General features: G+C 35.8%; 1 protein-coding gene across 18 annotated transcripts in view; it reads right to left on the bottom strand.

Annotated features, from left to right (window-relative positions):
• PCM1 (pericentriolar material 1) overlaps positions 1 to 25,975 on the bottom strand; it is a 44,950-nt gene that overhangs the window by 1,478 nt on the left and 17,497 nt on the right. For 11 of the 18 annotated variants that reach the window (XM_087736167.1, XM_087736168.1, XM_087736165.1 and 8 more), the window contains 26 exons: positions 24,638 to 24,792; positions 24,427 to 24,556; positions 23,027 to 23,161; positions 21,299 to 21,489; positions 20,595 to 20,792; positions 19,447 to 19,669; positions 19,149 to 19,294; positions 17,994 to 18,187; positions 16,604 to 16,784; positions 15,593 to 15,951; positions 14,885 to 15,043; positions 14,025 to 14,081; positions 12,650 to 12,822; positions 12,437 to 12,565; positions 11,719 to 11,839; positions 11,263 to 11,400; positions 10,879 to 11,012; positions 9,664 to 9,798; positions 9,084 to 9,281; positions 6,706 to 6,765; positions 4,738 to 4,876; positions 3,835 to 3,983; positions 2,800 to 2,869; positions 1,532 to 1,782; positions 1,224 to 1,316; positions 982 to 1,105 (listed from right to left, as the gene is read on the bottom strand). In XM_087736167.1, the coding sequence (XP_087592293.1) occupies positions 982 to 1,105; positions 1,224 to 1,316; positions 1,532 to 1,782; positions 2,800 to 2,869; positions 3,835 to 3,983; positions 4,738 to 4,876; positions 6,706 to 6,765; positions 9,084 to 9,281; positions 9,664 to 9,798; positions 10,879 to 11,012; positions 11,263 to 11,400; positions 11,719 to 11,839; positions 12,437 to 12,565; positions 12,650 to 12,822; positions 14,025 to 14,081; positions 14,885 to 15,043; positions 15,593 to 15,951; positions 16,604 to 16,784; positions 17,994 to 18,187; positions 19,149 to 19,294; positions 19,447 to 19,669; positions 20,595 to 20,792; positions 21,299 to 21,489; positions 23,027 to 23,161; positions 24,427 to 24,556; positions 24,638 to 24,792 (4,042 nt within the window). The remainder of the gene's footprint in view (positions 1 to 981; positions 1,106 to 1,223; positions 1,317 to 1,531; positions 1,783 to 2,799; positions 2,870 to 3,834; positions 3,984 to 4,737; positions 4,877 to 6,705; positions 6,766 to 9,083; positions 9,282 to 9,663; positions 9,799 to 10,878; positions 11,013 to 11,262; positions 11,401 to 11,718; positions 11,840 to 12,436; positions 12,566 to 12,649; positions 12,823 to 14,024; positions 14,082 to 14,884; positions 15,044 to 15,592; positions 15,952 to 16,603; positions 16,785 to 17,993; positions 18,188 to 19,148; positions 19,295 to 19,446; positions 19,670 to 20,594; positions 20,793 to 21,298; positions 21,490 to 23,026; positions 23,162 to 24,426; positions 24,557 to 24,637; positions 24,793 to 25,975) is intronic. The other 7 variants (XM_087736172.1, XM_087736182.1, XM_087736183.1 and 4 more) reach the window with 4 other exon arrangements.

Raw genomic sequence — 25,975 nt, 5'->3', positions numbered from 1 at the left:
GCCACTGGTCCCACACCAGGCGTATGCATCAGTATTCACCAAACTGACAGGACAGACTTCTGCTAGCAGAGCTAGGACAGGCAAAATGGGGATGGGCAGTGAATGAAATGGAAGGAAAGAAGCACCTTCCTTCACCCTATTCTGGAAAGGCCTATGCTGTCACTACAGCTGCATTAGAGAAAAGCATTTTCATCAGCTTATACTGTTTGAGGAATTGGAACTAGCTACACTAGCAGAAAACTACTACCATCAGAATACCCAGTTCATGCATTTACATATGCCACTACTACATCCTCCACTAGAGAACTACAAGCCCGACAATAGAACAGAAGCATCTAATGCCATAACTTGAGTCACAATGTCAACATTATATTAAAAAAAGTTTTTGACCTGCATTACCACTAAGCTTTTGTAGCTGCATCAATAGTGTTTCATGAACGTGACAAATCTTTATTGCTGTCATACACACTGAAAGTTTTTTCTGCCTCATGGTATGCTTCCTATGAAAAATAATTTTCTTTTCCCTGAAGAGATATTCTACTATTCTGAAAAGTCTCTTGAACTTTTCCATTACAAAACCACTTAGCTGTCTGTCAGCAAATTATATTGAGCATTATTAAATCAGATAACAGCAATAAGAATTTACAATATTATTACACTCAAGCTTGTGTAACAAGAAACAGAAATACCATCCCAATTTATTAAGTTTCAAAACCATTAATTTATAACATGCATTTTATATGTGTTAATTTTTATGACTTTATTAGCCACAGAATCTAACACAAGTATACAGAAGGGGCATGGCAGCCAAAATCCCTTCATATCAATACATCATTTTCAAATGCACGATAACAAAAAAGGATATTCTTTCAGCACCAGAATAACTGCTTGCTTCAATCAGTGATAACAAGATATTTAAGTTCTAGGCCATTCTAGAGTGTTTTCCCAATAGGTGTAGAGGATTCAGAAAATAATCTTTACCAGGTTCTTTCAAAGTCTGGGCATCTCCTGCTAATTCTTGATCTTGAGCTCCACCTCCATCCAGTAATTCATCAGACAAATGGTTGGTTTGGGCCTCTGTTGCCATTTTCTTCATTAAATCTGCCTTTGTAACAGATAAAGCAAAACTCAAAATTCTGGATAGTTTTTATTGCTGTCTAGATAATTAAGACATTTAGGGTGTGCACTTCTAAACAACCACCCTGCAAACAATAGCAAAATACCTCTGAATATACTGCAAGTTTAAGGGGCAAGTCTTCAACTTTCACAAAGTCATCTTCATCAGATTTTTGACTTACATTTCCAGAACCGGCTTCCTGTTAATAAAAATAGTGACATTTAAGGGAACGGTGCTACTTTGTTTTATTTTTACTCCACTAGATTTTTGACTATTATAATAAAGTACATCAAAAAACAATGCCCATACCAAATTTGCAGATGCAAACTGAACAAGACTAAACCAGAAATAACACTGAAATAGGAAAAAAGCTTCTCACTTTTCTTAGATGCATCTTAACTGAAATATACGCACATATTCATTCACTAACACTGGTGACTCCGTATCGGGGCTGCCAGCCATGGAGCTTTCAGAACTTGCAGCAGATTTGTTTCCTACACACGTTGTATCTAGTGTTTGAGTTTCATTTACTGGTAAAGATGAGCTTGATTCTTCTGTTTTCATATTGGCTGTTATAAAGGATTCGGGGGTATTGACTGTTAAAGGTGCTGTATTCTCCATGACATTGAGGTAATGAGGCAAAATCATAGCCACATCTTGTTCACCTAAAACCACAAAACTGCATTTTAACTAGGTAGAGATAGTAAAAGATACTAGGCATACAGAAATCCCAGATTATTATTTTTACAAATTATGATCCAAAGCTACAAATGAGAAATGAAAGTGAATTATAGTCTCGCAGATCAACACAAAGCTGACTGCAATAAAACATCAGTTATTTGTACACTCACACTTCAGTATCAGCAATTATCACAAGACAGTATGTGACAAAGACTTCTGACTAGATACAGCTTTTTTTAAAAATAAATAAAGAAAAAAACCACACCAAAAACTTCCAGAACTATATGACCTACTGTAAAATATTCATTCTAGGTATAAGGAGATATAATACAGAACAATAAATTCCTTAACGTTTTGCCACATTCTTGTTGCAACACAGGATCTACTCAAATACTGCTTTTAGTCTACAAAAAAAGACAAAGAACAAAACCTCTATTTGCAACAGAAAAACACAGGAAAAGAAGGTGGGAACATGAGTTAGATTAGAAGTAACGTTCATACCACCCAGTAGTGTTTCTGTCTTTTGACAGAAAATGTTTTCTCAGTTCTTAATCAGTAACAACACCGCATTACTCAGAGAAATAAATCTTTAAAATATAAAGTGATTTCAATTGCTAGTAAATGGTAATAGCAGAAAAAGCAAGTACTAGACAAATCTAAACATCAAAATACTGTAACAAAAAAATTAACTCTGCTACAGTTGTGTGCCAAGGGCTGCAACAATCAACTGAAATTCACGCTACTGTCAAGCATCAAAACCACATTTCCCTAGGTAAGATTATTCCAGGTCTCCTCTTTAAAAGGTTTGCTGTGTCTGTATCAACACAGATTTATCTAGTCAACTGATACACTTCCATGAAAAAAACAGCCCAGTAAATTCTTGCAAATTTGGTCATCTTCCTCTCAATTACATAGATCAGAAGCACTGTCCAAGATAATTCTCACAGTATGCAAATTCATATAGAACTGTTAATCTCTCAGTTACTGCATACGGGGCTTACCTTTAACAGATTCTTGTTCTGATGACAAAATCTCACTGCTTTTTGCCTTACTCAGTTCTTGGTTTGAAGTCTGTTGGGGAAGGTGAAAACGAGTTAGAACAAATTCTACTAATCAGCTTCATAGCTTATTGGCTAACTTACTCTTCGTTGCTAACTGGAAACACCCTGTACACTTGCTCCATGTTTTTGTCTTTTCACTAATTTGAAATAAAGACAGCAAGTTCTACTCTCTAATCACCAGCTAGTCAACAACACTTTAAGAAACTATTAACACTGATACATGTGTTTTATCTGAACATTTCATTTTCTTTTTGCTATAGTAGTTCCCAGGTAAACTCTTTGATTCTACTGGAAAGATCTACTGTTTTAGCCTTTAAAGCAAAATGTTCCAGTTACCTCCTTGCCTAATGTTAATAGCTGTTGAGTAAACCAAAGTTTCAGAAGATTCTATAGTCAATCTTATTTACTGAAATGTAAAGAACTGACACGTCTCCAGAACCAGGTCATGCACATCCAAATGTTTTTAAAGAAACTAACAGTGAAATGACAATAGCAGCCAATAACATTTCCCCATTGTTCTAGAAAAAGTTATTATATGATAAAGAAGAAAGACAAATCAAAGGTATGCTAGAATACAAGAGCCAATGGCTTCTGCAAAGGAAAGCCCAATTACAACTTGATGTCAGCAAACACAGAGGAAGAACCAGTTAGCACTTTAAAACATGATGCTTTTTTGAAAGTTTATCTTTTCTATTGCAGCTTAACATTTTCGCTCTCTGATAGCAGATTTAAACATCAGTTTTGCCTGTGTCCATCCATCCATTTTGGCGCCAGCTATACCAATAAAAAATTGAGGTGGGGAACGCTACATTTTGTATGTAGCAGCTATTGCTTTCATATAATTTCTTGTATCATTCTCCTACTTCCATTAGCATGAAAACAGTACAACAAGAAAAAAATGAGGTACATACAAATATGTACTGAAAAGCTGCGCTCTGGCTTAGGTTTTTTCTGCATTTACAACTTTGGTGATACCTGTTCATTTTCAGTAGTTGTTTCACTGCTGGCTTGTAGTGATGTCTGCACATCAACAGGTCCTTCCTCAAATTCTATTTCTTCATCTTCATTCTCATCTTCTCCACTGCCATAGTTAGTCAGAGCTTGGGTTTCTGCTTTTGATAAACCTGAAGGCAAATCAATGTAAAACCATCTTCATATTGGATTTACACATTGACAGAGCCTGACAGAGTAAAAGTCAGGCTGCAAAATCCAAATCCCTTTTGGGAATTTACTGCAATGATCAGTTATAACTCTTACTTCAAAAATTGAAATTAAGACACAGTGATGACTTAACTTTCAAAGATTCATACGCTCCACATAAGCTATATTACGAACAAACATCACCGTGTTGGTATGAAATATCTAAGTTATTTAATAAGTTGGTGTAAAGAATGTAAATATAAGGGAAAACAAGCCATGAGTAGCTGGTGTAAGATGACAAACAGGACAAAAAATTATTAAAAAATATGCAAGCTTAAGTAGAAGCATATTAAAAAAAAATCATCATTTAAATTAAAAACGGCATACAATTTCAGCAGCTTTCACATCATTTGGGTTAAAGGTTGAGAAAAGTTCAAGTTTAGATGAGACAGCATATGTAACTCAAACAATGAATCTGATTCTAACATGTTTTTACAGATCTACTGATTACAAAGAGAAAAAGCTCCTCTAATTGGAATGTTTGAAATGTTTAACCCTTGACACAATAGTAAATACAATACTGGGAAACTTTCACTGGAAAAGACCTGACTAGAAAATCTGTGAGAGAAGCTGTTACATAGCAGTACGTCACGCAAATCCTGTTGTGAAATTAGTTTGTCAAAACTACAGTGAAAGCATTGAATAATTGAATAATGAGCTATATAAAAAACCACTTACTTATTGCCACTGGACCACTTTCACTTTCCTCATCTTCCTCTTGATCAGATGCATCAGACCTAATGCTTTCAGGCACTCCATTACCATCATATATTTCCAGGTCCTGTACTTGTTTAATAGTTTCAGTCTCATCCTTGTCCTAGGAAAACAAGGAATGCTGTGCAATTTCATGTTTGTTTATCTAAAGATTAAGTTATGGTTTCTGCATCAAGGAGTCACCTTTGTTTCTCAAAACCAAAAAAAATCTACAGACTAAAAATTAATGTTTAAGTAGTCTTTAAGGCCTTGAAATGAATACTGCAAAGCTACTCCTGAAACAGAGCATCAGAACCTACTAGAAGAAATCACGCACCGTTCAGACACAGCTATCATGGACATCGTAACTGAGTATTTCATTATCTGAAAAGGTTCACACTGATCAGGATTCTAGCTTAAAAGAAAAATTCTTTAAATTAGATTTCTCATTATCAAGAGGAAGAAAGACACACCTGCATTATTACCTTCTAGCAACTTCCCTGCTTCTCCTAAATGATTTCTAGTAAAAATTAGGAATATTGCTAACTCCAGCTTCTCATTTCTTTAGCAATAGCTACTCAGCAGTTTGTCTGCTGAATGATTTGCTAAATACCTGGAGTGAGAAAATTCTGCTCAGTCTGTAGGAACCCCAGCTGAAGCCCTGAGTTTGGCTCCAAATCTTGAAAGGACTCTCCTACACTACAGCAACCATAACAAGTGACACACAACTTCCCACTTTTACTTCCAAAGCAGTGTGACAGAAGCTCTAAGCCCTAGAAGAAAGCACTGACTCTATGCCCATACATGCCTACACATATGTCTATGCCCATTTAGGAAAGCGTTCAACATTCTACTTAGTACGTTACCTATATCTTTGGCTGGAAAAAGCTGAATGTTCCAGCAGAAAATAAAGAACTTCATATACAACCCCTCTCCCCAAACACAAAGGTGGTTTTCAAAACAAACTTAAAGAGAAAAGGGAGAAATTTTGGGTGCTAACGTTTAATACTCAGACTTTGAGGACCTCAAATACCATAGAATCATGGAATCATTTAGGTTGGAAAAGACCTGTGCCCCAACTCAGAACATCTGCCTTCTTAAGGTGAAAAGTAAACCAACTTATTCCATACCATTAAAAAAGAAAACGTTAATTGCTAAAAATAGTTAAGCGCCATCTCTATTTTCCATCCTTGTTATTTAATTCTTCAACGAATGACTACATTCTCAATGCTCTGCGCTGAGAATACAGGCAACAGACCCAGACCAAATCCCACAATAAACACTTTCAGAATAGGTCTTATTTTTAATTTAAAATACAGAAAATGAACACTAAAAGGAAAAGCAAGATCCTACCCTAAAGCTGCTCAGCAAGTATCACAAATTATTCCATTTCACTTGCATAGCACTCAACATAAACCTTGCTCTTTTTAGACTTCTAAACTGTCAGTTCTAAAGCAAAGCTCATTTTACATAAAAGTCACCAACAATATGTAGAAAAGCATCGTTAATACTATCTTTGTTGATCTGAATGCACTTCTTGAAAGGTAACAAGATAATGTTTTATAAGAAATGCATCAGTCTTTACGCTGGTAATGGCTCTGCAGTAGAAACAGGAATAAAAACAAGAACAACCAAGGAACTGATAACCAAGTCATGTTTACTGAATGCAGATAATAACAAGGACTTATTGATGAAGACAGATTTTTTTGGTAGTCATTTCCCAGACTGTCAACTCAAATTAAAAAAGGGAAATTACAATTTACTTTGTTACTTTGATAAAGTAAATCACTGAAAATAACAGAAAGGAGATAAAACCCATGATGTTTAATAAATTTATAAACATTAGGAAATAGGTGGCTTACAGATACTGGATTTATATGGCAGAAAACAGTAAGATTAAGTGATCTGTGAAATTATCTGAGGAATAAAGACAGTTGAGAAGCATAAACATACTTTGTCCTCATCGACATCTTCAGCAGATGAACAAACATCCACCTGGAGACCCTTTTTTGCCTAGAAGAAACACAAACTGTCTTCAATTCTAAACTGAAATAACTTTGAAATACTGAGCCAAGCCAGGGCTTCATGAAAGCCTAGCTGAAATGCCAATCTTACCAAGAACTGCTATCTCAAAATGGCAGTAAGCCACAGGGACTTCTATATTACGAGACATGTTTACACAGATGTCTTCAAAATTTTAGAGTTGCAAAACATTACAAAAAACTGTGCTAGCCCTTTTTATTTAAACAATTATGTTTACATGGGCTAATTCTCCAGTCTGTGGTTGAATCATATTTAATATATAGAATTAGATATACCAGCTCCTGTCAAGACAGAAGGCTGTGTTTTTCAGCATGGAATCTAAAACCAGTTATCTTACTGGACTCGAGACGGCCACAAAATCAAGCAAGATCGGATGTGCCTGCATCAGGATCCCATATCTGAAAGCTGTCAGAAGACCACGTAGGGATAATTGTGCAGGTCTGTACAAAGTAACCAGGACCTACCAGTTCTGGCTCATCTCTGGCTCTGTTGAATATGAACTGCTGCCACAGCAACAAGGCAAACATTAACCTTAACCCTAACTCTGTCTTCCAGGAGAGGAGAAGAAATGCCAGATCTAAGTTGGCTCCATGCATTCTCACAGCAGTGTATAAACCAATCCTTTACGTAACAAAGACCCACTGAGCAACTTCAGATAAAATAGGAAGTCATGTCCAAATCCTTCTGGATTCAGTGTTTCTTTGGCCTCTTTACAAGGCACTCCGCAGTCTCTCTCACACTAGCCATATTACTGGTATATTTAAGTTGAACTATCTTGAAACGTAGCTGATGATATGCTTAAAACTACTTATAGGACTTCATAGTTTATGATAGAATCATAAAATATCTTCCACTGACATTTTAAAATACGAATGAGTTAAGGGTTTGCTTTGGTATTCGTGTTTCTAAAAGACAGCTGAAAGGACACTGAAATCATAACATACAAGAAGAAACACTGAGGTAGACACTTGGCCGATTTAAGTATATGAACATGATCTGCTTTAGTGCTTGTTTTGTAAACAGTTCATATAACTAAAAAAAAAGCTGTGTTCCTAAAAACTGCAATACTAAAATTAAAAATGGTGATGCAATGTCTTTAATAATGTAAACGGCGTGAAAACCAAACAAAACTTGCTTTGTTAGAGAATATATATTACAGTCTCAAATATTTCTGAAAAGTTTATATATATATTTTACACCCCAAGTCTAGAAAGTGATACTTCCTACATATGCCAACAAGCCAACTATTTGATGACTTCATAGGACTTATTCAAGTTAGGTAAAGATGGTGCCTAACTAAGCTACTGAAAGGAAAGCTGTAGGCATAACTGGAGAGGTAATGAACTGGGACCCCCATATGTCAAAATATTTAGCTGGGACAGAGTTAGATTTCTTCAAAACAGCTGATATGGGGCTATGTTTTGGATTTGTGCTGGAAACAGTATGGGTAATACAGAGATGTTTTTGTTATTGCTGAGCAGTGCTTACACAGAGTCAAGGCCTTTTCTGTTTCTCACACCACCCCACCAGCAAGCAGGCTGGGGGTGCACAAGAAACTGGGAGGGGACACAGCTGGGACAGCTGATCCCAACTGACCAAAGGGCTATTCCATACCATATGACATCATGTTCAGCAACATAAAGCTGAGGAAGGAAGAAGGAAGGGGGGAACGTTCAGCTTTATGGGTCTGTCTTCCTGAGTAACCATTACACATGAGGGAGCCCTGCTTTCTTGGAGATGGCTGGACATCTCCCTGCCGATGGGAAGTAGTGAGTAAATTCCTTGTTTTGCTTTGCTTGCACACACGGCTTTTGCTTTATCTGTTAAACTGTCTTTATCTCAACCCATGAGTTTTCTCACTTTTACCCTTCTACTTCTCTCCCTCATCCCACCAGTGGGGGAGTGAACGAGCGGCTGTGTGGTGCTTAGCTGCTTACTGGAGTTAAACCACAACTACTTAATGGGCCCAGATGTTAATACTATTTCAACACTTGACTATTCCTTCCTATGCACACATATAACCATTAAAACACATTTCCTCTGAATTACCAACAAGAAAGTCTACACAATTAGATATCTGTAACAGACACTGATCTATAATACAGGACATCTCCCTTACTGAGGAAAACTAGTTCATGCTTCTACACAAGCAATACTGTGACTATGAAGCACTAATCTAAAAAAAACCACATATACAACATATGAACTAAGGTAATCAAAGTTTAGGAAATGCAGATATTTAGGGAACTCAGAAAAGCTACATTTTTCAAAAATATAATAAAACAAACCTCTTTAGCATAAGACTGTATCACTTCAGTAGTTTCTATTTTTCTTTTACATCTCTGCTTTACAGAAATACTGTTGTTGTCCAAGTCTTGCATGAGTTTAAAAAAGGCTAATTCATTAAATAACACTTCAGAGATCTCCACAAGAAGATCCTCCCCACAATCTTTTAATTTTCTACCAGCAAATTTCGCCAGTGAATCCTGTGAAGAGAAATAATTCTTCAGTTTTTGAAACAGGCTTTCAAACTTCAAAGACTAAATATTTGTCATATTCCTAATAACTCAAAATTTATTAGGTATGTAAAAGCTCGTACTTTTTTTAAAATATGGTTTAGTGTCTTAAACAGATTTTAAGTAGGATCTCCAGTCACATAACACAGAACTTACCAAGTTACTGATTTAAAATCTATAAAAGCTTTAATTTTAGGAAACAAGGTAACACCTCATTGCTGTAGCAAAGCTGAAGGAGAACAGCAGCTATGCTACTGAAGTTGTAAAATACAACTTCAGAGAAGCTGGTTCACCTGTTGGTCATTATCCAACTTGCAATAGTGTTGCAAACCAACACTGAAAAACTACTAACCTGAAGTATACTGCCAAGCTGCTTGTGAAAGAACTTCACAAATTCTTTACTTTCATCGTTTTGTTGTGTAAGAGTCAAGACCATACGTCTTACTGATGTCAGTAATTGAGAAGAGCATACTTCATCCATGTGTTCCTAAACAAGTATCACAGAATGAGCTTAGTTACCACTTAAAAAAAATTAGCCACCAACTCAAATACTGAAATTTATTTATTAAGAAGTCGTCTGTCCACTGATGGAACAGCACTCCATGAACAGGTCCTAACCCGTTTAGCAAAATAAACTAACTGGAACACAGTTATAGCAGATACCATACTTCATTCATGACTGATTGGCCATGACACATATGGCTTTACCTCACTTTTCCAATACATTAGTACATGCCATCTTTTAACATTTGGACAAAATAAAAATCTTCATACATTGTGGTTGTGTACTCAAGTGTATTAAACTGTATGTTGATATCTACTGTTGTAAGCTTCCTTAAAACTGCAAACAAAACAGAAGTCTTCAGGCACTGAGACTGTGTCATATCAATATACACAGTTTTTAAAACTATTATTAGCCAAGTACCTTATTAAACAAACCTAAGCTTACATACTGGGAATACTATAAAAGGGAACAGGGAGATGACTTAAGCATCTTACAACTCAATCTTCTCTGCTCTTTAACCTTGCCAAGAATGAACTGTGACTATTTCTCCTTCTTTAAAGTAGTACATTTCTCCTCTGTATTCACAGAAGTTTACAAGCTCTCAACAACTTTAAAGATAATTGTAAACAGGAGAAAACAACACTAAAAATCAACAACCCACAGAGCTACTCTTCAAAAATATCTCAAGTTACACTGCACGTAAACAGTTTTAATCAAAACTATCTCAGTTCTCTCTGCTGAAAGGCAGCAAATTTCATAAGTACATTCTCAAACATTTTTATTTGATTTGGTCAGCTCCAAACAAAGAAATCTCTGTTCTTCTTGATGTCAAGTCCACCAGCCCTATGCAATCTAAAACCTTACCGTTTCTCTCTCCTATTAAAAGCTCCACAGAATCTTTCTGTTGGAGTATTTAATCCTTACTTCATTCTCAGCAAGGTCTGCAACTTACATATTTATTGGCAGCTATTGCTAAAATGTGAGTTATCCTTTCAAAATAATGTTCTTCTATGCAATTATACCTATTCTCCTAATTCACACATTACTGAAAAGAGTTCTTACCTTCAGAAAAGGAATGACCTCTTTCATAATTGCTTTAATCTGCCGGTCAAGCTGCTGAGTATCTATACGAGGACATGGAACAGCAGAAACTTCATTTGACTGTGGCACAGGAAGACATTCACTAGTACTTGGACCTCATTTAAAAAAAACAAACAAAACATTTAAGTCATTCAACATTACTACTAAGGAAATACCAATTTCAAACCCATATATCTTCCTTTTTTTAAAACAAATCATATTTACTTAAGTATGTAAAGATGCTCTGAAACTTTGCTAAGTTTTCAATATAAATGAAGAGGAAAACAAGTCAGCCAATTAAATGACTCTTGATATTTAGAATAATTATTTTCTAAAACTAGGCAAAATATGTGTATATGTGCATACCTTCTAATTTAGCAGCAGAAGCACCCTGAAAATTACTAGAGCATCCCTCAGAGTCAAGGGTACTTTCAGCTTCAATTTTCATACGCTCATATTCCCTCATCCTAGCCAAAGCTTGATCTAAGTGAATCACTGTGTTGCCTATATTTAGAATAAAAACAACTTTTAATCTAAATAAAAAGTTTTCGATTCATAGACAAGTAAACAATGATAAAAATGAATTCAAAGCCACAAGTTTTGAAATCTGCATATAACTGTAATTGAGTTATAATATTTTATTACACACTTTGATCAACTCAAAGTGTTTCACAAGTGGCTAATTTCTCTAAGTGTTGTTTTACAAAACGTGATTACATACTAAAAATCAAAGAATAGTATACTATTTAAGCATAAACAATTGCAGGCATTTTAGGAACAAGGGAGTAACAATTAGAACATTGTAGATCACATCATTCTTACCAAGGTCATCAGTGGCAAAGGGTTCAAAATTTGAAGATGTAGACATAGTACTCCCATTGTCTGCATCATTTTGTTCACAATCTTGACATGCTTCTGTAGAAAAGTTCTTGCCAAAAGTTTCCTAAAAAACACCGAACAACTGAATACAAAGCAGGAGTGCACCATCCTCTCACAGATGTGTCAACAAGCCAGCAATTCTTTTCAGCCACATGCTGTGGTATGAAGACTTGTCACCAGGCTGCCTGACTGGGGAACAACTTTACTTTCAGGATATAAATCCATCAGGTGATTCTACCATGTTTGTTTCAAATACTTCAACTATAAAACACGTAAGAAACTGTACAGAGGCATCAGTGGTTCCTTAAATACAAAAAAAAGCAAAAATTTTTTGGGAATCCTGTGATCAGTACTTGCCCTGACCTTACTCACAAGAAGATTTCGGCTCTTTTTGAGTATCAGTTTCCGATTTATGCCCCTCTCCATGTTCTATTCCTCCCTGACACATCACTCACTTCCAGCATCAAGAATCCTACCATATGTAATCACTTTTGCATTAAGATTCTCTCACATTTCTTTGTTTAGAAAAGTCTGTACAAGTTGATGTTAATTGTAGAAAATTTCAATCGCTAGTATGAATATTTCAGTACACAAGCATGCATGTAAATTGAAAACACAGGAAAAGTTGACAGTGAACTAGCTTCTGAACTTGAAAACTTACATCATCTGTAGAAGCAAGGCTTTCACTAGGAGTAAGTTCAGAATTTGATGCCATCCATGTTGCAGAATTCGGTGATTTTGTGCACTTCTGTTTTTCGTTGTTCTCAGATAAATGTCTGGTCACTATATCCTGGAAAAGATAATAAATCTATACTGTAAAAAAGGATCCAAGATGTGTTTGATTCATACATAAGATCAAAAATCTTGTGCGTACCTGTAAAGCATATAGAGCCCTTTGCCTTAGGTAATCTGTATTTAGCAGCTGAAGCTCATGGAAAAGTTCAATAAGAAAGTGAGGACGAGACTCATTTTGAGAAATAAGAGTTGCCACTTCAGAATAAATTGTGTCTCGCAAAGCTTCAAACATAGAAAGATCACTACCAGTTTCTGCAGGGAAAAAAAGGAACTCGTTAAGTCTTTGACATGCATTCAGTTGAAAGACAACTGCCTGTTAGGTATGCAAGTTACAGCTACACAAATTATATCTCAATCATTGTAGATTCCATTATATAGCTGCTTTCCTAAAGCTTACTCATTTCCTGAAGGGCAACAAAGATTTAAACATTCTGAAATAATACTTTATGCAATCCTTTATATATGAAATAAAATATAAAGTACTATAGGAATAAGTTTCTTTACAATTCTGAACAATACCTTTAGAAAGTGTTCTTTATTAAAGAGAATATTGCACACACCACAATGTTGCTTTTAGAATAGGTATTCAACACTAAAAATGGAGTTTTAAGATATTTCAAACGAGATAGCCAAAGGTCTCAAGTTTATATAATACAAGTAGTCCACACTTTTGCAATACAAGCAACAACATTAAGAAAGCTCTAGACTTAATTCAAGAACGCCACTCCTTCCCACACCTCCCACAGAAGCATAAATCCTACATTCTCATACATGTCTAATATCACTTCTGAGGCTCACATAAAACTTCTTACCCTTAAGCCCTATTACATATGCATGAGAAGACAATGTGTTCCCATTCCTTTGAAAATTAAGGATTATCCTTGCATCACAACAGTTAAATTATTACGTACATATTTTGGCAAGCGTTGAATGGAAAAAAAAGTTAAATTTTGAAAACTCAGCTTAGTTTAACAGATACATATTTGTTAGTATTCAAGTTAATGAAGTTATTAGCAATACAGCAAAAGTTACTGTGCAATTTGAATATCTGCAAATAGTTTACCAGTATTTTTAAGCATAGAGGCAAGCTTTTTCAACCTTTAATAAGCCACCAGAAATCTCTTCCCTCCCCCATTAATAAAATGTAATAGTAGCATGCTAAAAATATCTACTGAAATTAGTTTTCTGTCGTAGTAACTACCTGTGTATTTTCCACTTGTAATTGGGACTAACCGAGAACATTATAACACATTCTCCACAATTATAATCCAAAGTAGTTTGTATCGTTGCATTGCATGCAAATTACAAGTAACTTCTCTTGCCTTGTTTATAGAGAAGGTGCTGCAATAATACTAATTTTGAACATCTGCTAAACAGTCTGAGTTATAGGACCAAAACTGAAGAGGGAAAAAAAAAAATAGGACATTGTTGAAGCTAAGCAGTGAATGCATTACCTGGCGCTTCAATGCATGCATTTCTGTTAGACTGCTGCAGAATTCTCCTAGCATGCGCTGTAGGAAAGTGGGGATAGACAGTGATAAACACAAAAATGCGCACCAGAAATAAAGACAGGGTCTATACAAAACAGCAGAAGGAAGACTGCTTAGTCATCCAAACCACAAAGCTGCTTATTGTGAGAACTTGACTGGTAAAAGTTTATTACATATACCAATAAACAGCTCAGTGTGGACGCAGCTAGATTGACAAAGCTGTACGTTGTGCTACAATGACTAAAATTTCTGCCTCTTTCAAACAAAACAAAGGTACTGGCAGAACCTAAAAAGACACAAAAGAGAATATTTTTATGATCTAGATGCAAGAAAAGCAGTGCAGATGGCAAAAATGTAAGGGTTTATGTGATGTTATAAGATTGAATTTGAATGATATTTGATAGAGTTCCTTTAAGCATGACTAGAAAGAAAACATGTATGCAGTACAGGATGTAGTTGAAACACTAAACAGTTTCATCTGTTGTGCAGTTACTTTCCATTGTGCAGTTACTTTCCATAACACCACCAACAAATGGGTGAGGTTTTTGATTGGCTAGGTTTTTGTTTTACAGTAACAGGTTTGTTTCTAAATTATTTTAATCAAGTACCTAATCTACAGAAAATACCCAAAAGCAATCAATACCCAACTTTCTACACACTTTTACGTTTACACCATCCTTAGAAATTAAAAAGCAAAATCCACATGCTAAAAATACAGTATTGTCATAATAAACTGCTTTTAAATAATACACTAGCAACTAAGTATGGAGGTCCTTTACTCAGAGAGGTTCACATAATAATTACTGACATTCAGAAAAGAATACCTGAAGACATTTCTGTAGATCTACTGTATTTAATTATTTTTTCCAATTGTTCCCGATTCCTTTTGCTGAACACCTTTGCATGAACAACCTCTTCGGAGTGTCTGCTTTTATTGCTCTTGCAGGGTTCACACACACTAGAAGCACTGGCACTTTCATAACCTTATGGGAGGGGATGAAAAGGGAGAAGTAAAAAAATTTCTTACAAAGCATTTTATTACTTTTAAAAATTTGTTCGAGGGCAATCTCAAAGATGCAAAACACCAATGACATTTCCTAGCCAAAAATTCTCCTCTGTACACTGAAGCCATACAGTAGCACTAAATCCTCAGTGACTGCAACAGTACTATATGTGCTAGTACTGTCCCTCTCTTCTCATTCAGTACTTTACTGAAGCACATCTTTCAGCAAGTCATTCAGTATGAACATGAAGACATAATGAAGAGGAAAATTCTCCTGGTGGCTTATTCTAAATCTTAGTGTATCTGCATCCACTATCCATTCAAATCATAATGTCCTAATCAGTTATGCTTTTTATTTATTGAAATGCTAAAAAACCTTATGTAGTTACATTATGTAAAATGTATTCATATTTCAGTAACTTATTTTCATTATTATAGGTACCACTTATGGGGAGTAAATTCTCTGGAATGTAATGATTATAATCCAAGTTGGGTTTGCCATGGTATCTAAGATTACTTTACAACCTACCAATATTTTTATTTCTGCCTTTTAGCTGAGAAGAACTCTTCCTCTTATTCTTCAATTTGGGTGTTTTATCTTTTGATGCCAAGCTTGCTTGCGCTGATGCTTTTCTAGATTTAAATGCCTTTGTCACAGTAGTTGGGTCTACTGGATCAGGCATGCTACTAAAACTCTCCAAAGACTCTTCATCAAACTCTCTTCTCCTGCTCATATCAGACTGATTTTTATGACTGGAAGCAATGTTTTGCACTGAAACTGCAAAAGCTGCTTTCAGCTGAGACTGATCATCTTTTTTCACTTCCTGGCTATCATTAAGCCAAGTTGATCTTTTTTCCATTTCCTCTTCAGGTTGTCTATGACTCCTCCTGTCAGAAAGAAAGACAGACAGACCACAATTATCATAACCTAGTCTCTCAGATAGAAACAGCATGTATGACCAGGCAAGTAGCTTTATCCATAATGCAAGTTATCTGCCCTAGTTACTTAGTCATCAACTGAACATTGAAGAAAAAAAAACTAGCAAGAACCCTTCCAAATGGAAAATGGAAAATGTCTGAAGAAATTCACATTTATCACTGATTTCAACCTCAATATACTTATGCAGCTATTGCTGTGCTCAAATAGTACTACAGGACAAAACATTCTACTGTAGCACAAAAAATAAGTGTTTGCTGAAATTATATCCTCTAGTTATTCAAACAGCTCAGTTTCAAAAACCATGGAAATGAAATCTTCCTCCACTTACAAAATGTATCACAAAACCACTCCAACACTGTATTTGATCTTAAAATATTCATGAAACAATACATTAGTTAATATACAGAAAAGCAGAACAGTTTAGTGAAAAAAGTAAAAAAATTACACTGGAAACCGCAAAAGCAAGCTCATCTTGTAATTCTATTATTTATCTGGAAGATAAATTTCCTAAAAGAATGATGCATTCCCACAAGCCCCAGAAAAGGGAGGAGAAAGGGAGGAAAAATTATTAAAGGGAAGTTACACTGTGACATTAAATACCTTTGTTTTTCTGCTCCATTAGAGGAACTGCTTTCAAAAGGTTTGGGGAATGCCATATACTCAGTTTTCCCAGAAGCATTATGATCTAGAGGATGTTGCTGCTGCTGCTCACTGCTGTGTGGGGAAGTATTGTGTGCAAAATCTCCAAAACCAGAAGGGAACACTGGATTATAGTTAATACCTACAAAGTAAACAAGAGAGTCAGAAGATACTACCTCATTTATCTGTGTGATAAAAACCAAATTTGAGACATATTGTGTGGTAACATAACATTATGAAGCAAAAATACAGTGGGGAAGTAAGCAAAAACTGTTTTTGTCCTGAAAGCAGTACAATAATCGGAATTTATCTTACATGCAGGTTTCTAACATTACTGGATACTACACATGCCACTACGATCCCATCAGTGGAGAGATGAAGGTACTTCAAGAAACCCCAATAAAGAGCTCCTACAAGTGAATGTAAAAATTACATCAGTTCCAAAAAAGGCAGAGCTCTGCCTGCATGAAGACTTTATCAATACTTCAACTACCATACTGACAAAATAATTCCAACAGTACAAGTATTCATAGGGCCAAAGAAGTTATAAATTCATAATACTAATTTTAACTTCAGAATCTTTACAGTAGCAGCAAATTGAACGTAACTATTCTTCTGTGTGGGTTCCATATAATTTAAAATATATCTTTAAACAGAAAACGGACTTTAGAATCTGAAAGCTGCAATCTACGTCTATGCCTTTTTCCTGGTTTCCTGAAACAGCTGAAATATATTTTTAAGACAGCTTTAGCAACTTCTAATGATACAGTAAAATACCTAGATTTTTTTCCATTTCAAATTCAACAGTACAAGTAGATTTGGTAATGAGATTAGGAACACTGTGTCCAAGTCAACAGTTACTCTATACCTCTGATGGGAACAAAAATTAGTAACACAGTCCATTTGCAGGCATTTCGAACAAAAACAAGTGACGGAAGTTCTAAGAAAAAGATAAACAATTACCAAGTGCCACCTTAAAATTAGACGGTTCACTTAGAACACTTATTAAATGATTGACAAAGGTATGTAAAAGCTTCAAACATTGCTTTTCACATGTTGGATGAAGAACATGTAAAATGTTAACTTTATGGAGTGGGTAATTTTGACTATAACCAACTTCTTACTGAGGAAGTCTTGCTTTTCATACTGAAGTCAAAATATACAATTGTTCAGCAATAAACATTAACAAACTTCTGCTAGGATAATATGGACTCAAAGTACGGTTTAATACCATTTCAATATAAAGGAAAAGTCACAGAGTTTCAGCAAGCTCACATTAAGATTTCAATCAAATGGGTGAACAGAAATTCTTGAAATTCATATTACTTTTCACACCTGTAGTAATACTCACCTGGAGCAAAGGAAGAAAAATTAGTAAATCCTGGTACATTAAACAGGTTCACAGGTTGTGGAGGAAAGCTGAACGGACAGAAAATAGGAGATGGAGGTGGTGGCGCAGTACTGGCACTCTCCTTTCTTGATGGCTTCTCTGGACACTGTTGTTGTTCTTGCTGGCGCATAAGATCATTTAACATTTGTTTCAACCTTGAAAACAAGGAAAAATAAGCACTTGGGAAAAACAAGAATGCTAAAAGAAAGCCGTAAATTTATACTTGAGTAATTTGAGATTCATATTATTTCACCTGCCTCATGTAATGTATGTAAAGAACTGCTCCATTTAGCTAGTAAAAAAAAAAAAAAAATCAAGAAAAAAACCCCTTGTATTTCATCCTGAGTGACAGCCAGGAACGGTTTTAAAATCAACCACCCTGTACTAGTGGTCATGGTTACAGGTTAAACAGCCTTGCAAGAACAACAAAAAAAATGACTAGATACTAAAAAAATAAGCAGGCTGAAAAGGGAACTTAATAGAAACAACTGAAGATACAAAATATTTGCAGAAGTGGCATTAAAATCACTTCAAAATATTATATAAGAGGCCAGTAACTATATATCACTTACCAAATACAAAACAGAGATGAAGAGCTTGAACTTTCATGTAATGAATTAAAATGACTATTACATCTTTTTCTAAAAAAGATTGTTGTTCAAAGGTAAAAGTAGTACATCCAAAAGGAGCATAAGCATAAATTCTGACTGACAACACTAAGAGGACAAAAAGCTTTTCCACCATGTTTGCCATAACCATTAGAATCCAGAATCTTGCCAGGTAGTCTAGCAAAGACTAAAGACATAAAAGCATATTCAAGGAAAGCAAGTGTAAACCAAAAAAGCCAAATAAAGCTATTGCAACAGATTTTTGGTAGAGATGCCAACTTTTGGTTCTCTTCACCAAAGACTACTCAAAAAGAGCCATCTCAAAGGCATTAAAGCAGTGGTGAAAAAAGCAACCAAAAATGCTGTATATAATTTCAAAAACTTGTAATCAACTCAGAATTTCAGAAGTCTCGTATTTAACCATTATCTGTAATCTTTTATTCACATAACCATGTTCTCTGTTACTGAAGTATTTCAAATTCCACAAACACTAATACAGCCAACAAACCTTTGGACGTTATTCTGCTGCCAAGCAAGTTGAGTGTAACACTGGTTCAGCTGATGCATAATAAGATGTACTTGCGAAGATGCAACATTATTGGGCATCATACTGTAAGGGCCTGTGAGCAAAGTCTGTAGAAGACAAGAGAGGGTCTGTGGAAAGAAAACACACGACAGTGCCCAGATTACCAACACCAGAAGTTATTGCTGGAAAGATTTAGAGGGAAAAAGAAAAACAAAACAAAACAAAACAAACCCAAAAAAGACAAAGTAAGAACAACAAAATAACTGCTCTTCATATCTACCTGCTGATCCTGCATCAAAGTTTGACAAATGCTGACACTAAATTCATGCTGCTTCTTCAACTGATTGATCTGCTCTTGCCATTGTTCCTTTTCTTCCACATATGAAAGTTCGGACATCCACCGAAGGTTTTCCTGACGTCGCATACTTAAGTTTTGCTGTTGCCTGGCCTTAGACAATGGACGATAATTCCCATCTGCTGAAAGAGGACGGCAATTTTTCCACCTGGGTGGGGGAAAAAAAAAAGGAAGAATGAGGACAAAAGCTGAAATTCCAAACAACTTCTTCTAGTGATACTCCCATTATTCAAATTATGTTTCAGTTGTACATCAACAACTCACTTGGCACAGGCCACTTCAGTGTGCCGGCTAATCACCCATGCCATTCTGTCAATCCAACATTATCCTGTAACAGCCACCCAACTAACAACCACTGTCAAAAAAGACTTGCTAAGGATGTTTCTGGATCTTGTTTTCAGTATCGTCCATTACTGATATATAGTATGTAGTCAGATGAAAATAGAAGCCACCAACACTAGGAATTAACAGGCCCAGCTCCTGACTAGAAGGCCACTATCTACTAAAATTATTTTGGTATCGAAACCAGGAAATGAATTGAAAAGACGTACATTACTTTTAACATGGCATTTTCCTTTAGTCACACAACACTTAAGGAAATCAATCAGGTAAGCAAAAAGTTAAAAATATCCATGTTAATTAAAAAATCTAGTAAGAAATAGTTTTCAAAGCTGCAAAAGCCAACAATTTGAAAGCAAAAATTTCAGAGTTCGTTTAATTCTCGGAATTACTTTTTTTGAAAAGACTGATCAATATCATGGCAAAAATTTCATATAGGTTATCTTTTAAGCCGATTAAAATGACATAGGAACATAAGGAGCTACTGCAACACAACTGGAGAGCTCAATGACAGACAGTTAGTATGACTGAAAACTGAAGAAATAATCAAGTTAGTTATACACATTGCAGCTACAGCGACTCAGACAAGAAAGTGCCACTGCACGCAGCTCCCTAGCAAGCGGAAAGAAATTTCACTTTGCTGTAAAAGGATGCCTTTTAGCTAATGCAATGAATCTTCCACCCCTTCCAAATATATTCTGACAAGCATCAGATCAAAAAGTAATGCCACTAACCTATCCTTGTTTTCTTTAACAAAATATGCATTTTCTGGTATGTTGTTATTGGGATAAATAGAGAAACTGTCATTCAAACTTGACGCATCTTCTTCCTCTTCTTCTGCCTGACCAACTCCATCAGAGAGATAACCTTCTTCATCTCCATCCTCTTCATCTAGTGCACACTGGGTAGAACCTCTCCAGGTAGCCATTGTCCTAGTGCATATTGCGAGGGGGAAGAGAGAGAGAAGAAAAAAAACCACAGGGGTGTTTGGAAAGGGAGGAGTACTTTTTTTTAGCTTATGACAAATTATTAAAGCAGCCTGCTGACTATTGCAAGTCTGTCTATCTTCAACTGATCAAGCTGCACCAAAATTAATTTAAACATTATCTCACCAATGCAAAATGAAACTAGTATTCTACTGATATTGGGACAAGTTCAATCAAATAACTTACTGTTTTGGAAAATTATTACTTTACTACTGTTGTAAATTATGTAGAGATGTAGAAAAATTACTCTGAGCATTTGGTATTTTCCACACATTCTCCTCTCCTTCAGTGATTTTTCACCATTTATGGCGCAAAGGAGACTAAATACACTGGGAAGACCCATAGAACTGGCAAGTTGCCAACTAACAGTCCCTTTAGAAGTCAAGAAATTAATTTACTGCTCTGTTATATCATCACAACACTGAGTTACACAGAGTGACTCGTGTTCTTACTTTTCAGTCCTACTCTGCTGTGGAGTATGCTGAGCTTCTGATCCTTCACTTTTAACAGACGCAGCAACAGTAGATATTGTTTCTGCGAGCTCTCTCCTCCTCTGATGTTCAGCCATTAAAGCCTCAAGCTGCTTTCTTCTCTGTCGCAATTCTTCTCTTAAAATCTCATGTCTTCTCATCTCAGACCATAACTGTTTGCAATAAAGTGGAAGACATTAGAATATAAACAAAATAAATAAAATCTAAACTAAAGCACATTAAAATTTCAGTATTTGATACTACACTGCTATCTTTTTGTTCAGGCATTGGTATTATACTGTAACTGAAGCCACACCATAGAAAGCTGCAAAATACATCCTGTATTTACTATTTATCCCAAATACTGAAAAATCTAAGAAGGTAATTAAACATTAGAGAACAGAGTTCTTTAAGAAAAACAGTGCATGTTGCACTCAACACCGTTTTTATCACATAATTTATGCATTGTTAGTTAGCCTTTTAAGTAGCATGACAGAATACTACCCTCTGGCGAAATCTGAAAATTGTGCCAAGTACTTCTTTGATAACAAAGTACAGTATACAACAAAAAGATTCTCTGCAACTTGCAGAAACTTCAAGTTGCAGTTTATGTTTGAACAAGACTTAATGAAGCCATGATTTACAAAGAAGAGCACAAAAAGGGAAAGGTACAGGTAGAAAGAGGCCTTTATCTACCTTAAATTAAATCCAGTGAAAGCATAAACGGCAAGATACTTTTACAAACACGTAAACTGCATAACATAATAGCATAACATACAAAACCAATTCTGTAAGTGCAGTAGACTGGAAAACGCAGACTTAAGAGACAATGTACTCAAGCCTGAAAGCAACTGAACTGGTTGGTGGTGCTGGAGCTAAGAAGTTTTCCAACAAAAATCTGTACATATTTTGATAATTAATAACCCAACCTGTTTGTAGAGTATTAGCAATTACATCAGCACATTGATTTTGGAGACACTTTCTTTTTAGCAGGAAGAATTCAGACCTTTTGTTTAGTGAAAAGGGACAAGTTGTCCTGTAATGCTTATTTGGAAGATGCTAAAGTTCTAAGATTCTCTTCTTGGAGGAGGAAAATTTGGCTTTTAATGACAACAGTACGGGCATTGCCAATCAGCCTCACCTAAACTGTTAAAAGAAAATTTACTAGAATGCTGATGCAACTCACAGAGAACGTCTATTAAAAAAGATATTTTTCAGATACTTGTTTCTGATGTCTAGTCTAGCCAGGAAACACTTTTCATCACATATCCCTCCACCCCTACAAATGCTAGCATAATTTTCAGAAAGACTAAGTAATATCCAGATCATTATTTAAGACATGAATTTGGGGGGAAAAGGGGAAGGAAGATGCGTAGAAGATAAACTAAGTTTCAAATCCTGCCATCATTTTCTTCATGGATGACTTCCCTGTGGTATACACTTATCAAATCTGCACAGTACAAATTCAAAAATTAATTCAACTTCCACATTAATATTTGGCAACAACTGCTATATTTAGGGAAAGATCTCTTGCCAGTTCAGGTCAACATTTACTTCTTTCCAGAAATGAAACAAACAACTTATACACGCTTTGTTAAAATGGCTACTACTCCACTCCCCATTCAAAGTACTTAAAAATGTGTCCAAGTTACCTAAAACTTTTTTCATTTTAAACCTTTCTTAAGTCACAGAATATCAAGTATGAAATACCTCATTGCCTACTGGTACAGATTCATCAAATTCAAGTAAAGGCTTGCCAGCTGTGTTACACTCATTCGTGGCCGGAGTTGACGTTGCTGGTGAAGTCTGCCTATTTGCTGGGCAGTTGCCCAGGCCAGCTGACAACTGAAAGAGAAAGCAAAATGCCAAAATGGAGTAGAGTAGCTTTCTAAAACTTACCTGCTGTTAAAACCCAACAGGGTTCTGGCTTTATGAGATAGGGGAATTACTATTCAGTGAAAAGGGATTTCAGAACTCAGCCAGGAATCAACAGAACTTATTGTTATGTAATATAGTATTATATTGTATTGGGTTTGCGTGGCAAAGTTTTGGTAGCAGGGGTCTACAGGGGTGGCTTCTGTAAGAAGGTGCCAGAAGCTTCCCCTATGTCTGACAGAGCCAGTGCCAGCTGGCTCCAAGACGGATCTGCCACTGGCCAAGGCCGAGCCCATCAGCGACACTGGTAGTGCCTCTGGGATAACATATTTAACGGGGGGGGGGGGGGGGGGGGGGCAGGGCACAGAACTGCTGCACAACTGCAGCCAAGAGAGGACTGAGAATATGTGAGAGGAACAACTCTGCAGACACCAAGGTCAGTGAAGAAGGAGGGGGAGGAGGTGCTCCAGGTGCCAGAGCAGAGATTCAGGAGTAAAGTTAAGCCCGGGAAGAAGGGATGGGTGGGGGAAAGGTGTTTTAAGATATAGTTTTTTATTTTCTCATTACCCTACTCTGATTTTGATTGGCCATAAATTAAAATAATTTTCCCCAAGTCGAGTCTGTTTTGCCTGTGACGGTAACTGCTGAGTGATCTCTCCCTGACCTTATCTCGACGCACAAGCCTTTCATTATGTTTTCTCTCCCCTGTCCAGCTGAGGAGGGGAGTGATAGAGCAGCTTTGGTGGGCATCTGGCATCTAGCCAGGGTCAACCCACCACATATATAATGCTGTAGATGCACAATATTGATAAGCTACTGCTCACTTCATAGAAAAAAGTTCATCTTCAGAGAGTATGAGAAACAGTACAGCACTGTGCAGTTAAGTCTGAATACAACAAAGTGTTGATCATGCTAACAAGACAATATGTTTTCAAAATACCAGACCCTGTAAATGACAGAACTAATAGGAGTGAAGACGCAGTGACTAGCAGGTATGGACAGACAAATTTCAGGCTAAAAATAAGACAGAAGTTTCTCCATCTTTTAAGACTTTAAATAAAGGCTTTTGAGGACAAACTACAGTCTTCTCTAGACTTAGAAGTCCAGCTGCTTACAGTACACAAGTATTATCAATTTTAAGTTTTTTCCAATTTTTATAGTGAAAAAATGGCGTGAAAGATATTTTATGTTTCATTGCTCAACAGCTTAAGAAAGGAAAGGAATATTCTACCTACTTGAAGGTCAGGACAAGCTTTCTGTAACACTTGAATTTTTTCTTGAATTTCAATCAGTTTTCTTCTTTCTTCTTGTAACTGCTTAAGCTCCCGTTGCTGCTGCTGAAGTTTAGCTTCATAAAACTTCTCTCTGCGTAAATAAGTTATCTGCATATTACTTGGCAAGAAGTTGCCTAAAGCATGATTCTACTATCCTTTGAGAAAGGCATACCTTGCTTTTTCATTCAGTCCTACATCTTTTTGTAACTTGTTGGTACTAGTTCGGACATTGTTTGGTTGTTGCTTTGTCTCTTCCATCTCACCCAAAAACAAGTCACCAATATTAGATGCATTTGCAGTTGTTGCTTGAGGTTCTGGATCATCATCCTAAAAGGATGTCAGAAAGGCAGACTATTTTCAAGTTGATACACAAAATGTAACAAGTTTAGTTTGTCAAACTAATTTTTCAAAACTAAACAGTCTGCATAGCTTTAGTTTAGATCATAACACAGGCACTTCAAAGGAGGACTCAAGAGGAATAGAAGGAAACTGAGAACAAGATTGCTTAATTACTGTAGTTATGAAGTTAAATATTACTATTAAGAGCTTAAAATAAAAACAAAACTACTCTTGAAAGTTAAATCTAAAATATCTTAGAGTCTTCTACATGGCTCTCTATTCCACTTTTCTTGTTTTCATAATTTTTGTATTTTCAGTTCTGAACTCAAATTGAAAACATTAAAGCTGTAGACACTGTTTCTTTTGTTCTCCTACATGACTGTTCTTAATACAGAACCTGCTGAACAGGAGAGATCATCATCAGTGACCAAGTATGACACAGCTACACAGACCTACAGTACCATTACTGAGTACATACAGATACAAACCTTGTAAATATGAAGGAAAGATTGAAGACATACCATTAATTAAGTTGTTTATTAAGGAAGATGCTGTATCATCTCTAATTCTGATTTATACCACTGTACAGTTAATGTCTCTATAGTGATGATAAAAAACAAAGCCTGATCCAGATGCTGAGAAATTTCTGACAGCAATATAATCTTGAAATAACAACATAGTGTTTACACTGTTGCTATTGTAAAATATATGTTCTAATTAAGACTGATTTTAGAGTTCTCACATAAAGGCTTTACATTTCTGATATACCTATGTGTATTCAGTATGCCAACATTACATTAGATGGTGCTCAAATATGAAAACAAGTAATTTTTCCTCACTGATTGAATGATGTTGCAAAACTTAGGATTCAAAAACTAAAACTGATGAACATACATTATAAGGTTAAAAATGTAGATCAATATTATTAAAAAAAAAAATTAGACTTCTTGGTTCATATTTTGTAATCCAGTGCTAAGGTTAAGTATTAAGGCCATTCTTCTTTTAGGTTAGCATCCCCTATGAAAATACCAGATTTGAACTTCAGACCTATCACCCTTGACTTCAGAAAATTCAAACAGTATTTTTTTTTTTTCCCCCAGCCTAAAAATGAGCATTTTCAATGTTACACTAAGCAGGGTGGTTTTCCCTATTTAAAGTTATACATTATATG

This window comes from Nipponia nippon, unplaced genomic scaffold, assembly GCF_047370975.1.
Source record: "Nipponia nippon isolate SJK-2023a ecotype South Korea unplaced genomic scaffold, ASM4737097v1 scaffold_6, whole genome shotgun sequence".
NCBI classification, from domain to species: Eukaryota; Metazoa; Chordata; class Aves; order Pelecaniformes; family Threskiornithidae; genus Nipponia; species Nipponia nippon.
The sequence above is the reverse complement of the archived record's forward strand: the minus strand, read 5'-3'. Positions and strand labels throughout refer to the sequence as shown.